Source organism: Platichthys flesus, chromosome 8 (assembly GCF_949316205.1).
Source record: "Platichthys flesus chromosome 8, fPlaFle2.1, whole genome shotgun sequence".
NCBI classification, from domain to species: domain Eukaryota; kingdom Metazoa; phylum Chordata; class Actinopteri; order Pleuronectiformes; family Pleuronectidae; genus Platichthys; species Platichthys flesus.
In genome coordinates, this window is record NC_084952.1 from 17,568,299 (window position 1) to 17,580,947 (window position 12,649).

General features: G+C 42.2%; 2 protein-coding genes across 2 annotated transcripts; one reads left to right on the forward strand and one right to left on the reverse strand.

Annotated features, from left to right (window-relative positions):
* The first annotated feature begins 445 nt into the window (after nucleotides 1-445).
* On the forward strand, nucleotides 446-8,749 carry hmmr (hyaluronan-mediated motility receptor (RHAMM)). The gene is made up of 20 exons (XM_062393104.1): nucleotides 446-573; nucleotides 814-912; nucleotides 1,018-1,103; nucleotides 1,208-1,285; nucleotides 1,405-1,593; nucleotides 1,708-1,794; nucleotides 1,921-2,032; nucleotides 2,111-2,176; nucleotides 2,761-2,834; nucleotides 2,923-2,993; nucleotides 3,077-3,444; nucleotides 3,537-3,685; nucleotides 3,778-4,013; nucleotides 5,275-5,391; nucleotides 5,512-5,703; nucleotides 5,790-6,503; nucleotides 7,053-7,125; nucleotides 7,782-7,958; nucleotides 8,077-8,236; nucleotides 8,345-8,749. The coding sequence occupies exons 1-20, from the start codon at nucleotides 528-530 to the stop codon at nucleotides 8,353-8,355; spliced, it is 3,105 nt and encodes a 1,034-aa protein (XP_062249088.1). The 5' UTR covers nucleotides 446-527; the 3' UTR covers nucleotides 8,356-8,749.
* Nucleotides 8,750-9,010: 261 nt separating this feature from the next.
* Nucleotides 9,011-11,506, reverse strand: LOC133958962 (insulin-like). Its single transcript, XM_062394006.1, has 3 exons — nucleotides 11,380-11,506; nucleotides 9,968-10,168; nucleotides 9,011-9,263 (listed from the first exon to the last, which is right to left on the reverse strand). Exons 2-3 carry the CDS (start codon nucleotides 10,155-10,157, stop codon nucleotides 9,118-9,120), a joined length of 336 nt encoding a protein of 111 aa, XP_062249990.1. The 5' UTR covers nucleotides 10,158-10,168; nucleotides 11,380-11,506; the 3' UTR covers nucleotides 9,011-9,117.
* Between the last annotated feature and the right edge of the window lie 1,143 nt (nucleotides 11,507-12,649).

The window sequence follows — 12,649 nt, forward strand, 5'->3', positions numbered from 1 at the left end:
AAATATGAATTCTGGTCTTTACCTTTATAAAAGTTTACAAATAAAAAAAAGATAAGACAGATGATAAAAACTGATAATGAAATAGAAGGGAATTAATATCCAGATTTTCATACCTGGAATTGTACAGACTTGAAGGGTCAGAATCCTAAAACAGGATTAACTAATAAACCCAGATATATTTATATCGACTATTAATATAATTTATATAAATGATGAACTTATAAACCCAGATACATTTAAATCGATTATTAATATAATTGATTAAGTAATAAACCCAAATTTAAATAAATATGATTTCCTTGTCAGGTCTATGGGTTTGACTGAAAATCTGAATAATACGCGGTGACGTAGGTGGAGGCGGAACGGCGTCACAAGAGACAGAGTCCTGGCCGCCTATTGGCCACAGGCACGTTAACGTACGTAGGACGTTATTTTGAAATTTCAGCGGCGAATCGTCTGTGGCGAGTGACAGACGAGGAATTATCAATTTATTTCAAACTAGCATTAAAAGACACTCGGGCTTTAACATGTCTTTTTCCAGAGCCCCGTTGAAAAGGTTCAACGAGCACGTTGGTAAGTAACCGTCTAGAAACTATAAGCTAGTAGCATGTTGGCTAACTGTCCTCACTCAGGAGAAGTAGCTCATGTCACCACAGCTGCTAACCTTACAGACTGATATCCCCATTGCTAATTCAGTGAAAGACCCACAAATAAAGTGAGCTGACGTTGGTTGGATATGTCAATGAAGCAGGACGTGGCATTAGTGTTTGTTTGATGCTAACTCGACTAACATTGTGCTTGTTGGGGCCGAAGGTTGTGCTCCTCCGCCGGGTTCCTATGAGATTAAACCCGGGGACCTGAAGGGAGCTGTGTCTTTCGAGAAGTCGGATCGGTTCAGACCTCTAAAGGCGGGTGGGTAAATCTACTGAGCACAATACAACAAGTGGTGAAAACTAACTGAACACAGTATCATCTGACCCACAATAATCCTCTTGTTTTCATTGTTCGTGTCTGCAGTCCCTGGGGCTCTCCTGCCACCGCCATCGCCTACCAGAAATCCCCTGCAGTCACCTTTCCGCAGGACTATGTCTGTGGATGGTCTTGTAAGTTTACTGTAACTTCCACGTTTAATAACACCACTAATTTATCACTCATATTTGTGCTTCTGTTATGAAATCATCCATCTGTATGTCTTGTCAAATGTCAGTCTGAAGGGTCAAGTGTGAAGAAAGAAAAAAACGGCTTCTCCATGGAGCTGAAACAGCAGAAGCTCCTGGAGAAAGAGGTGCGTTTCATCCTCCTGTGTTTATTGATTACTAGTATTGATATGTTGTGTATGAACGATTACTGGTCCCTGCCAGATCAGCAGATGATTACACTGTCAAACCCTTTGCATCCTCACAGATCAGGTCCCTGGTTCAGCAGCGAGGGGAGCAGGACCGCATGCTGCTGGCCCTGGAGGAAGAGCTTAAGAAGGTGCAGGCCAAGCTGCTTGCCATGGTCAGGGAGAGGACGGGCCTCTCTGCCAGTGTTACTACGCTTGAAAGACAGCGAGCTGAGCTCAAGAAAGTCAATGAGTTTCTGAAGAACAAGGTTAGTTTTATTTGGATTGAATGTATTCAGAAATCCTGTCTTGGCTTCTAAAATAATTTCTAGTATTTCTCGACAGTGTCCCACAAAAACTGTGACCAAGTACATGTTTTTTAGGTTTCTGCTGACACTACAAAAAAAACAATAAATTCACTAACAATGGAATTGATGGAGGCCAGGAACTCTCTGGATGTGAAAAGTGAGGTATGCCTTGTGTTCAAGTTCTCCCTTCATTATTCAGCAAAATACGGAATTCATTATTTATTCACATGTAAATATGAATCTGCCTTACTCTGAGCTGATGCAAACTGTATCTATTTGTGTTTCCAGGAGCTGAGTGTCCTGCAGATTAACACTGAGGGTCAACTAAAGGTGCTAGAAACTGACCTGTCAGCTGCCAGGGCTACTGTTACAGCTCTTAAGGACAGAAACAGAGACCTGGGTAAGAATAGTGTACACATAGTTCTACCAGACGGACAAATGGGTAGATTTACTAATTAAGGCTTATTTTTTTTTATAGAGGACCTCCATCAAGTAACAAAAGTCCTGAATGAAGAGCTGGAGACTGAGAATGCTAGGTTACATGGTGAGTTCTGTTGGTATGTTACAACATACTCCAATTTATTAAGTTGCCAGATTTCTCTGCAAGTATCCCTCACATAAAGTTGCACATATGTCCCTAGTATTGTCCTTGATGTACAAAGAGTAAAAGCCATTGTCAGACATGAACACCAGACAATGTCTGCAGAATTAGGTTCGGACTTTCTCTGAAGTTTGCTTTTCACACGTGAACAACACAGCAGGAGATTCTCTGCTCAGGCTTGTTCACAACAACACTTGAGTCTCTGGAGTGGCTCAGGTGAGGGGTGGAGCCACAATTTTTCATCACAAGGTATTGGTACTCTTATTCTGTGTCCACTCGCTTGCATTGAATCACCTGCTGTGTTCTCATATCGGGTCTTTCGGAAATTCTCTTTTTTTTTTTTTTTTTTAATAGAAGGTTTGGACATTTGCGTTCTCACATACATCCCCTCTAGAGAATGTCCAGAGGTTATCTGGAGTTTAGTGCATGTCTGAAAGGAGCAATAAAGGTTACAGTAAACATAATTCTTGCTTGTGATTTGGGGATTGCTTGCTTATTACTACCCACAATTCTGTATTTTTTTCCAGCTGTGATACGGGAGTTGAAGGAGGAGGTCCGAGTCTTGCAGGGATACCTGGATGCGGCAAATGACCAGATCCAGGTTATTTTTTAAAAGCCTATATGAGCAATTCATCCCAAAGTGGATAATCATTGTGAATTACAACGTTTATCTGTTTGTGTACTTGTAGGATCTTCGCTTAACGCTTAAAGAAAAGACACAGGAGAATACTGTCGCAGGTTCCCATATGGAGGAAGCAAAGTAATGAAATACCTAATGGTTTCTCCAAGCAAGTTAGATCCCAACTGTGCAACACGACACACTTACTTGTCACTTCTCCACAGGCAACTAGAAAACAAACTGGAGCAGTGTGCAACTGAGCTTGAAACCAATCAGGATATGCTGAGAAATAAAGAGGAGGAGGCCCGGGTATTCCGGCAAGAGCTGAAGGCCTCAAAGGATGCTTTACGGGAGGTGGAGAAGAGACTGGAGAACCAGGAGCAGGAGCTCAAGGCTGCGCAAAAGTCAGTGGGTGACATGGAGGAGCAAATTAAACTGGCCAACCAAGAAGTTCACGACTCTCGAGCAACAGTTCGGCAGCAGGAGGCAGAGCTTGCCAGACTAAGGGAGGTGCTCAGACGGACGGAGAAGGAGCTGGATGAGAGAGTGGCTCATCTTGAACAGCGGTGTCTCTACTCAGAGGAAGAGAGAAGTGTGTTCGCCTAGATCCCAATAGTGTGTTTTTTAATTGAATAAAATGAATTAACAGTGATGTTTTCTATGAATTTTGTCATTTCATTTTAGGCAAGACTCAAGAGGAGGGGCTGAGGAGGGTGCAGGAGTTAAAGACGGAGCTCAACTTGCTACAGGAGGTTAAACGAGATGAGAAAAAGAAACAAATTCAACTTCTGCAGGAACATGATGCTCTAACTGAGGAACTAACAAAAGAAAAGGTTACACATACATTTTCCCTTCTGTGGCAAATTGATTTTAAATGAGTGCCCTGACACTAAAGCTGTAACCTACTCTTACCTGTTTTCCACAGGCACTTGTAGACTCGCTGTCTGTGCTGGTGGAGCAGGAGCGGGAGGAGTCGGAGGAGCGGTTGAGACAGTTGAAGGAGGAGATGGAGGAGGTGCTGGGAGACCTTGCTATCTTGGAGGAGCAGGAGCAGAGTAGGATGGAGGTGGCGGAGAAAAGTCAGGAGGCCCTCCAGAAGCTACAGGATGAAAACAATGAGCTGGAGAGACAACTGAGTGATGCTAGGGCACTGCAGGAGAGGTGAGCATAAAAAGGGAAAGTGCACTGTTGTTCACAGAAAAGAAAAGGTGAAAGTGAAACTTTGGCCTCCAAATCACTTTAGCTCAAGAATCCATGTGGATTGTGAAATGCATACTTGTAGAAAAGACTTCTTGCTCACTCCACCTGCAATACAATATTTCCTTTTGGTTTTGTTGAGACTGCCTATGTTTCTATTTTGAGTCTTGAGCAGCTGGGAAACAGTCCTAGTATACACACAGTTTAATGTAGAGAAAAATAATTGACAGGCTGGCAGTCCATCATAGGTCTGACACAGACTATTTCTGTGTCTGAGCAATTTAAAGTTTGCAAGTCACCTCACTACCTCGTCTTTGGAATAAGAGGGGAACCAGGGTACATGGAGGGGAACGTGTTTTGGGGGAGTTTATTAGAGAGAGAAGTACAGAACGACGGAGACTGGTGGACAGGCTTGACACTCTACAAATCTCTTGTGTCAAATTTGAACCGAGTTTGGGAGACTTCTGATGTGCAGCTGCAACTAACTGTTATTTCATAACAGAATTTGTCAGTTGATTTGACAAGAAGTTCCCAGACCTTTTTTTGTGAGTCAAACCCACACAGCCCTGTCAGACGAGCTCAAAAAAATATCTCTTCACTGATATCACCATCATGCTGCATACATGTTGCTGAAAATGTATTATTTAACACTGTTAATTATACGAGGATTTCAAAAGATTATGGTAAAGTTAGCAATTGTTTTACAACCATCTGCAGTGGCATGAGCTGCCAGTATTGGCAGTACTACCAAACCATAACTGTGAAGTAACCATTTCAACTGTTAAGCCATTAGTTTAACCTCGATGTCATTTCTTGTTTTGTTTTTTTATATTTAGCTTTACTTATTTTTTGCCTTCAATAATCTTTTCATATGTTTTAGCTAATTTAAACTATTTATCCAATAATTTAACAATTTCTTCTGCTTGCTTTCTTGCTTAGCCTTTTATCCAACACTCACTCCCAATTGCGACGAGCTGACGACAGATTAGAGTTCATCCTCAACAAAAATATTACATTTTTTAACTAAATGTAGTTTGATTTATAAGTGGGCATTCAAGCCCATGTCAGCAGCAGCATAACCCGATGTGGTACAAGTTCTTTCCTAATCTGTCAGTGGTCAAGATGATTCCAAAACCCTGTTCAGAAATCTGTTTTTTTTCAATGATTTAAATCATTCATTCAATAATTTTTAATAACACATCAAACGTTTGCTTGCCAATTTCAGTAAGAGCTATGATGTGGCAGCTTTGAAAGAGGACCATTTAGCTGTAATGCGACAACTCCAGGAAGCACACACAAACTCGCTGAGCAAGATGGGAGACATTGTCACAGAGCTTGAAAGGTGAGTGCTCGAGTTCAGTGTCAGTACTTGTGGAACATCAGTGTGATTTGTGTTGGCATTTACCTGTAGCTTAAGATTCTGTCAGTGTACGTTTCTCAGAGCGCTTGTCTGACTTTTCAGCACCAAAAATGCTCTGAGGGAGGAAGAGGAGAGACAGAAAGAACTAGAAGAGGAGGTGGAGAGAGTGACCCAGAAGATGAATGAGGAGATGGACAAAGTGGTTCAAGAGAAGGAAGAGGAGATCAAGAGAGTGAAGGAGGCACTGGAGGAGAGACAGTTAGTTGAAGAAAATGCCAGGGCGGAGAGTGCAAGGTAAGCTTTAAATTCACTTTCAGCCTGGGTTCGGAATAAGTGTCGCTTTTCCACCTTCTAAGTTTATTTTTCCCTCTACTGGATAGAATGTTGCTGGAGGTGCAGACTCAGCTGGCAAAGAAAGCTGGGGAGATAAAGGCCATGGAGTCAAGCCATGCAGACCTGATCAGTCAGCTGCAGCAGGAGCTACAGCTGCAGACAAAGGAGAGAGAAGAAGCTCTGGGGCAGCTCGAGGAACAGAGAGGTCAGAGTGTTACTCGGCTCCAAAATGAGAAGGAAAAGGCACAGAGACTACTTGAGGAGGTCAGCCTGGCAAAAGAGGAAATAATGGAACAGCTCCAACAAGAAAGAGAAGAGGGAGCTAAAACTCAGACAGCCCTTCAGGAGAATATGGGAACACTGGAGGTTGAGAGGAAAGACCACCAGCAGGTCAGGTCAGAAGTGCTCAGACTACAGGCAGAGCTAGAGAAAGCAGACAAGGAAAAGAAGAGTCTTCTGTCTCAAGTTCAGCTCAAAGAGCAGTCCAGGCTCATTCTTGAAAATCAACTAAACGTGGCAGAGCAGGACAGAAATGGGCTTCAGTCTCGCCTAGATGATGTCAAACAAGAGTATGTGAGCTCCCAGACCCAATTAGATCTTACAGAGACCCTGCGGTGCGAGCTGGAAGAACAGCGACAAGACAGACGGGCTCTGCAGGAGCAGGTGGAATTACTTTCTCAGGAGAAGGTTACACTGCAGTGGGAGATGGAGGAGCAGCGACACGAACTACAAAGAAAAATCACTGAAGTGCAAGAGGAGAGGTGTGTGTGTGTGTGTGTGTGTGTGTGTGTGTGTGTGTGTGTGTGTGTGTGTGTGTGTGTGTGTGTGTGTGTGTGTGTGTGTGTGTGTGTGTGTGTGTGTGTGTGTGTGTGTGTGTGTGTGTGTGTGTGTGTGTGTGTGTGTGTGTGTGTGTGTGTGTGTGTGTGTGTGTGTCCTCTTTAACTCCTTGCCTTAAAAGTGTTTTGAGTTGGGTTGAGTTTGACCATGTTAAAGAACAGGTTTAAATGCAACCAAGATGCATTGTGGACAGATTTTTAATCTGATTGGCCAAACCACCTCTACAGCTGGTTAGAGCCGCCATGTGACCACATTGAACACAGTTTTTCTATGCATCTGTAAATGCAAATCCGCATACAATAACTGAAGGCGGAAAATTATTTTATCTCAAATCTTTAAACCTAAAAATCATATCCAGATATAATGCGGATACAAAACACATTTTAATGCCGGGTACTAATGGAGTCAGTTTTCATCTTTATTTGTTTACTTATTATTTGCTGATTTAAACTCTTCATTCTTTTTCTCCGAAGCTCCCTGAGATCAGAGACAGAACACTGGAAGAAACAATACGAAGAGCTGTTTGCAAAAGTCAGGCCATTCCAGGTGAGTCATTTCCACATCAATGAAGTCACATGTGCAATCTCTTTAAAGAAAAACAAGTGTAATGTCAAAGCTTAGTCAGGAAAACCTAAATCTTATGTCTTTCAGCTCATGTTTTTCATTTGACAAGACACAATTTCACTGTTTTGAATCAGACTCACTTCTCTCCAGCTCCTGCACAGTTCACATAAAAGAAACTGATAAACGCTCTATATGATATAAGCTCAGCACAGAACAGACAAACAAATTTAGCACTTGGAATCCATGCAGTAGTGATTATGGTGTGGAGTTGGGGTCCTGCCGATACACCCGCCCAGCCCATGGCAATCTCAGCTACCAATCATGACATCTTACCCTGTTTTTATGGCATCATATAAACAATTGAAAACAAACTGGTGAAAACTAAAATAAACTAAAATAAGAGCTACCTGAAATACAGTTACTGGTGAACAGTTGTATATTTTTTCCAGACATGTTGGAGTCTTGAATTTGTACCCATTTGTCAGGTGACCTGAACTACAACTCCAAAACCTTTTTTTTATAGCAGTGTTATCTTTACAGATTGTTGCACTGCCACCAAGTGGTCAAAACAACAAATTCATGCAAGTTGAACCAAAATTACTGACAAAGTTAAAATCATGATGTTGATTTAACCATAGGAGCAGCTCAACGCGTTTGCGGCAGAGCGAAATGCACTGCTCAATGAGAACGGGGTAAACCAGGAGGAGTTGAACAAATTGTCTGACGCGTACGCTCGCCTGATGGGCCACCAGAACCAGAAGCAGAAGATCAAACACGTCATGAAGCTGAAAGAGGAGAACATCTCTCTTAAACAGGTAAAACACGGGATAAGGGAGCAGCGTTAACACACACACACACACACACAAAGCTTAAGCACATGTTCTTTATCCCCCTTCTTCCTGACTGTGTTTGTATACATGTGTTTCTACATAGGAGGTGTCTAAGCTCCGCTCCCAGGTGTGGCGGCAGAAGAGTGATCTGGAGCAGCTGAAGTCAAAGCTGCCCGGTGCGCCTGGCAGGTTTGATCCCTGCAAAGCTTTCCAACACGATAAGGAGAACAGGCATACTGTAGCCAATGAACCTCTTAAAGAAGGTAAGTGTCACGCTGACCTCTCATTGGCCTTGAGGACAATGAGCAGACATAACAGTTTCAGTATCATTTGTTATTCCTGCTCACCTAATTCTCTGTTTGTTTTGTCAGGGAATAATTAGGCATACTGGAGCTCAAGAACTGGGAACTAATTGGCTGACAAGTGTAAATTTCGAAGGTTTGGACTTTTGGATACTAAACCAACCTCCTAACGAGTGTTTTCTGCATTCCCACATGTCGATGCATTACAGCCTTTTGTACTCAGTTTGTTACATAATGTGCCTGAGGATTTATCCGTTTAGATTATAAAAAGAAATGTGAGTATGGAAGCAGCGTGTGAAAATAATGAGGACATAGATGAAGTCTGTAGTGCTTAGAAAAAGCATTGTTGGCATAACATTTTAATATGTATTTTGGAATTTTATCTTTATAACTTTTTTATAAATCTTATAGCAACAGAACTATTAACCACTTCATGTGGAGTAGCTCTTTATTAACCTTTCTTGTTTGTAAATAAAGACAGATTTTAATACTCTTCTTAAACAAAGTGTTTCTGAGATTTATTTGCTTCCCAAATATTTAAAAGTACAAAGCCTTAGCTTCTTATGTTTTCTTGGCCATGTCCGTCCTCGACCAGTAGAGTGCACTCTAGGACTGCAGCCGCAGGTTGTGGCACAGCAGAGGGCTATGGCAGCCCATCTATCACCCACTCTATATACCAGCTACAAGCCCACAATTCCCATCTTTGCAAAGAAGAGCCTTGGGTTATGGGTCATGAAGCTTTATTTCCTCCATTTGATAAGACATTGCCAGCAAGTATTGGGCCACAAATTGACTTCAGGACTTTTTTTCAAGCTATATATGTTTCATCGTGGAGTGGCTAGTCAGTTGCAGTAGCCTTCAAGGTGGTGAATGCTGCATGGCTTATGACAGCATTGCTCCACGATGCCTCTCTTCACCTTGGGCTCAATGCGGCCGGTCAGAGCCCTCTGCGATTGGTGCTCTTGTTTGGCTCTTTTTGACAGGAAGCCTGTGAAGTGGAGAAAGTTTGTAGTTAGCTATGTGTTAAGTCGTGCTGCTGCTTCACAAACCCCTCCGATTCCTCAAACTACCATTCAGACTGTTCACGCTTTAATGGAGACTTTATGACACTGTCATTCGATCTCCGCAATCCGTTTAGTCTTGTTGGCATCAATTTCAAGAGGAGATATGACGGAGCTCCAACAGAGACATGTCATAACTTACACCTTGGAAGTTAACTTCAAAACATCAAAATAAATAACATTATCCAAATAACACATTTTGGGAATAACTTTCACTGGGGATTTCACAAGATTTGTGTTTATTGGATTTGTCACATCATAGACTTTGAAAGCAACAATGAGAAACCATAAGTCTGGCTTCACCACTGAATTCAAAAGAGGCCGCAGTGAGGCTTTGCACACTAATGGTGGTCTGTACAAATAAATATTTTAGTTCAGTAAAGTTTCCAACATTCTGTCCCTCTGCATTTTCCTGCAGCTAGCATCCAAATTGGCGTTCTTATTAGACCGACTCTGAACTTTGAACATGGTGCACAGGGACCGCAAAGACACAAAGCCAGCCTGAGGTCTCGGGGGGGAATGTCTTGCTGTTCCTTTCTAAACTCCAACCATCAAGGGGACAATTACAACTTCTTTCTCAAAAGTCAAACAAAAAGAGTCACGCCTGTTACCAGAGCTAACACAAGCTTACCGAGCAGATGTTCCAGATCCCGCTTGTAGAGTCGGTTTGGACTGAAGAAAAAACCCCGTTCCCCACACACAAAGTAGAGGGCGTCCACCAGGTAGGAGCCACACAGGTGCTGGGCGGGGGCTGAGGACACCCCGCGGGGGTAGAGCACAAGCAGCAGCATCAAGGACACCGCACATGCTACCCTGGCCATAGGACAGAGACCTATAGGGTAGAGCACAAATAGGGAAAGTTCACGAATGAAATGGAAATCCATCTATTAATTTTGATTTCCTCTGGGCCTGTTGGTTGAGGGGTAACAGGTGAAGTGATGTTTAAATTTGATCCGATCTTTCTTGATGACACTCGAGCACAACAAGACCCCTATATTTCTGGATATAGACGTTTGACGGTGTTCGCTCTGATATTCCACCACATAGCTCCAGGCCTTGAGAGTATAATAGCACAAAGACAACACTGAAAGCACGCAGCAATTCCCCAACTCAAAATAAGGGCTTTGAAGTGAGCGGAAAACTGAATAATTTATTCTTTCATTGGATATCAAAGGCCAGGATGAAAAACTGCAGTGAAACAAGGTCTGTAGAAAAGTCACTGGATGGTATCTGACTCGAACTCTAAATCTTTTGAAGCTGTGTGAGTCTGAGCTGTTAAAAAAAGAAAGTACCATTTAGAACAGGGATGAGTTCAGAAATGCTCCTTAATGACCTATGTGTTCATCAAGCCAGGCTTCAATGGGACGATGTGGTAATTATAATTCTTCATTGTTCGGCCAACCCCCAAAACTGTTATCTATGATGCCTTATAGCTTCATATCTACAGACAGGATTTTAGGTAGACCATACAAGGTTATATTTCATGCTACTTCACATGGATCTACTTCTGCTTCACTTCTATCTCCTGCTGACCTTATTTGATCTCAGCACCATCTGCTATACACTAGAAAAACTGCTTAAGTGTTACAAAAGCATTGTGGCTCCTCAAGGACAGTTGCTATCAGCTTAGCAGTTAGCGCTCTGAAGTGGGAATGATCTGTCCAAGATTCTGTCTGATAGACATTCTCCTGGATTTGAAGTTCAATCCTTGTTTCAAGGGGGAAAATATATTTAGCAGTCAGTTAGACGCTATATAGACCTTTAGTGGACATCTTATAGTGTTCAGCAGATCATTGGATTGAAAATGAATCATTTTAACAGTGTCTTTAACAATATACCTGTGCCAGGCATTACAATATTGGCAGAGCGCTGTATCTGGCCCGCCACTCCTCTATCCCTCTTGGGCTCATGCCCGGTTTCTTGGCACAGTCGATTGGTTGAATTAAAGAACCCCGCCTGTGCTACTCTTTACTTTCACCCGGGTTATTCTACATCAATTTTAAAAAATTGAAATCTCGAGACAAAGGAGAGAAGCTTGCTTACCTGGGTGTGAGGCCCTGGTGCAGCAGAGCAGCTTGTAGGCACTAATGAAAAGGGCCTACAGGACTACACCGGTACAGAGAACATCTCTACTTGGCCACCTTTCCCATTTATAACTCCCGGTGTCCACCTGGCCTTTGTCAGCCTCAGCGGAAAAAGCCATGCTCCTGTCATTAACACACTGACCCGTGAGCACGCTGATCTGCTCGTAAGTGGCACTAAGTCAGTTTACTGAGAGTATACCAGCCGCAGAGGTGGGATAAAGTTGAGAAGGCAGCCAGAGTGATACCCATTTCAACCCCTGCTGTTTTGTGTCCTGGCTGACCCCGATGACAAGCTGACAGACAAACACCATATGCCACATACTGATCACATAGCATAGATTAGCGGCTTATTAGTGACCACTAGTGGTGCGTTTTGATTTTGAGCTTTATGCACGAGTAATGCTCATTAAAAGATTAGCCTGTCTGTCTATCCCTTCACCTCTACACATGGGGAAAAAAGCCGGTTTTACAAAATCATGCACTTTAAAATGGCTATGTTATTTATTTTTGAATTATTGAGTGAAATGCCAATAGTAAAGTTTCAAGACACTACAAAAAGTGTTATTGTGTTGTTCATCAGTTGGTTATGTGTGAGTTATGTTTTAAAATTGAATTGTCATGTGATCAAATCAGCTGTGTTGTCCTGAAAAATAGCTATTTTTACTATAGCATTATTATTCACTTTAAACTAAAATAATGTGTAATGAGTCAGCAGTGTTGTATGCAAATCATCAATGTTATTTTTCTTAGAGGCGGTTGGCCCTCTCTGAAAGCCGTGTTTTATTACACAGGTTTTGACTCGCACATCATGAGCAGCAGCAGATGTCCTCCTGTAATGAGGGTGGGCCAAATTTAGATGAGAGGTGACACACTATAATTTTATATCCACTGATGACTCAGTTGTCAAAGTCTGAGGATGCTGCACAGCTGTGTGTTACCACCTCTTTGTCTCTGGGGTTTCGTCTAATCTTTAGGGGATCCAGTAAAACTTCATCGTCTTTCCGTTAATCTTTTACTGATATCCAATTTGCACTTGGTGCATCGTTGTGGTTGTACAACCATAACTTGCAACTTTCCTAAATGCACATGGAGCTTTAACCCCTTTAATGCTTGAATGCCTGAATTAATTTCCAATTATTTAAAAAAATTGTGTTTTTGGCGGTCATACAGATGCTAAATTAATTGGAGATTGTTAATTTCAATATAGCATATACAGTAGATATAAAATT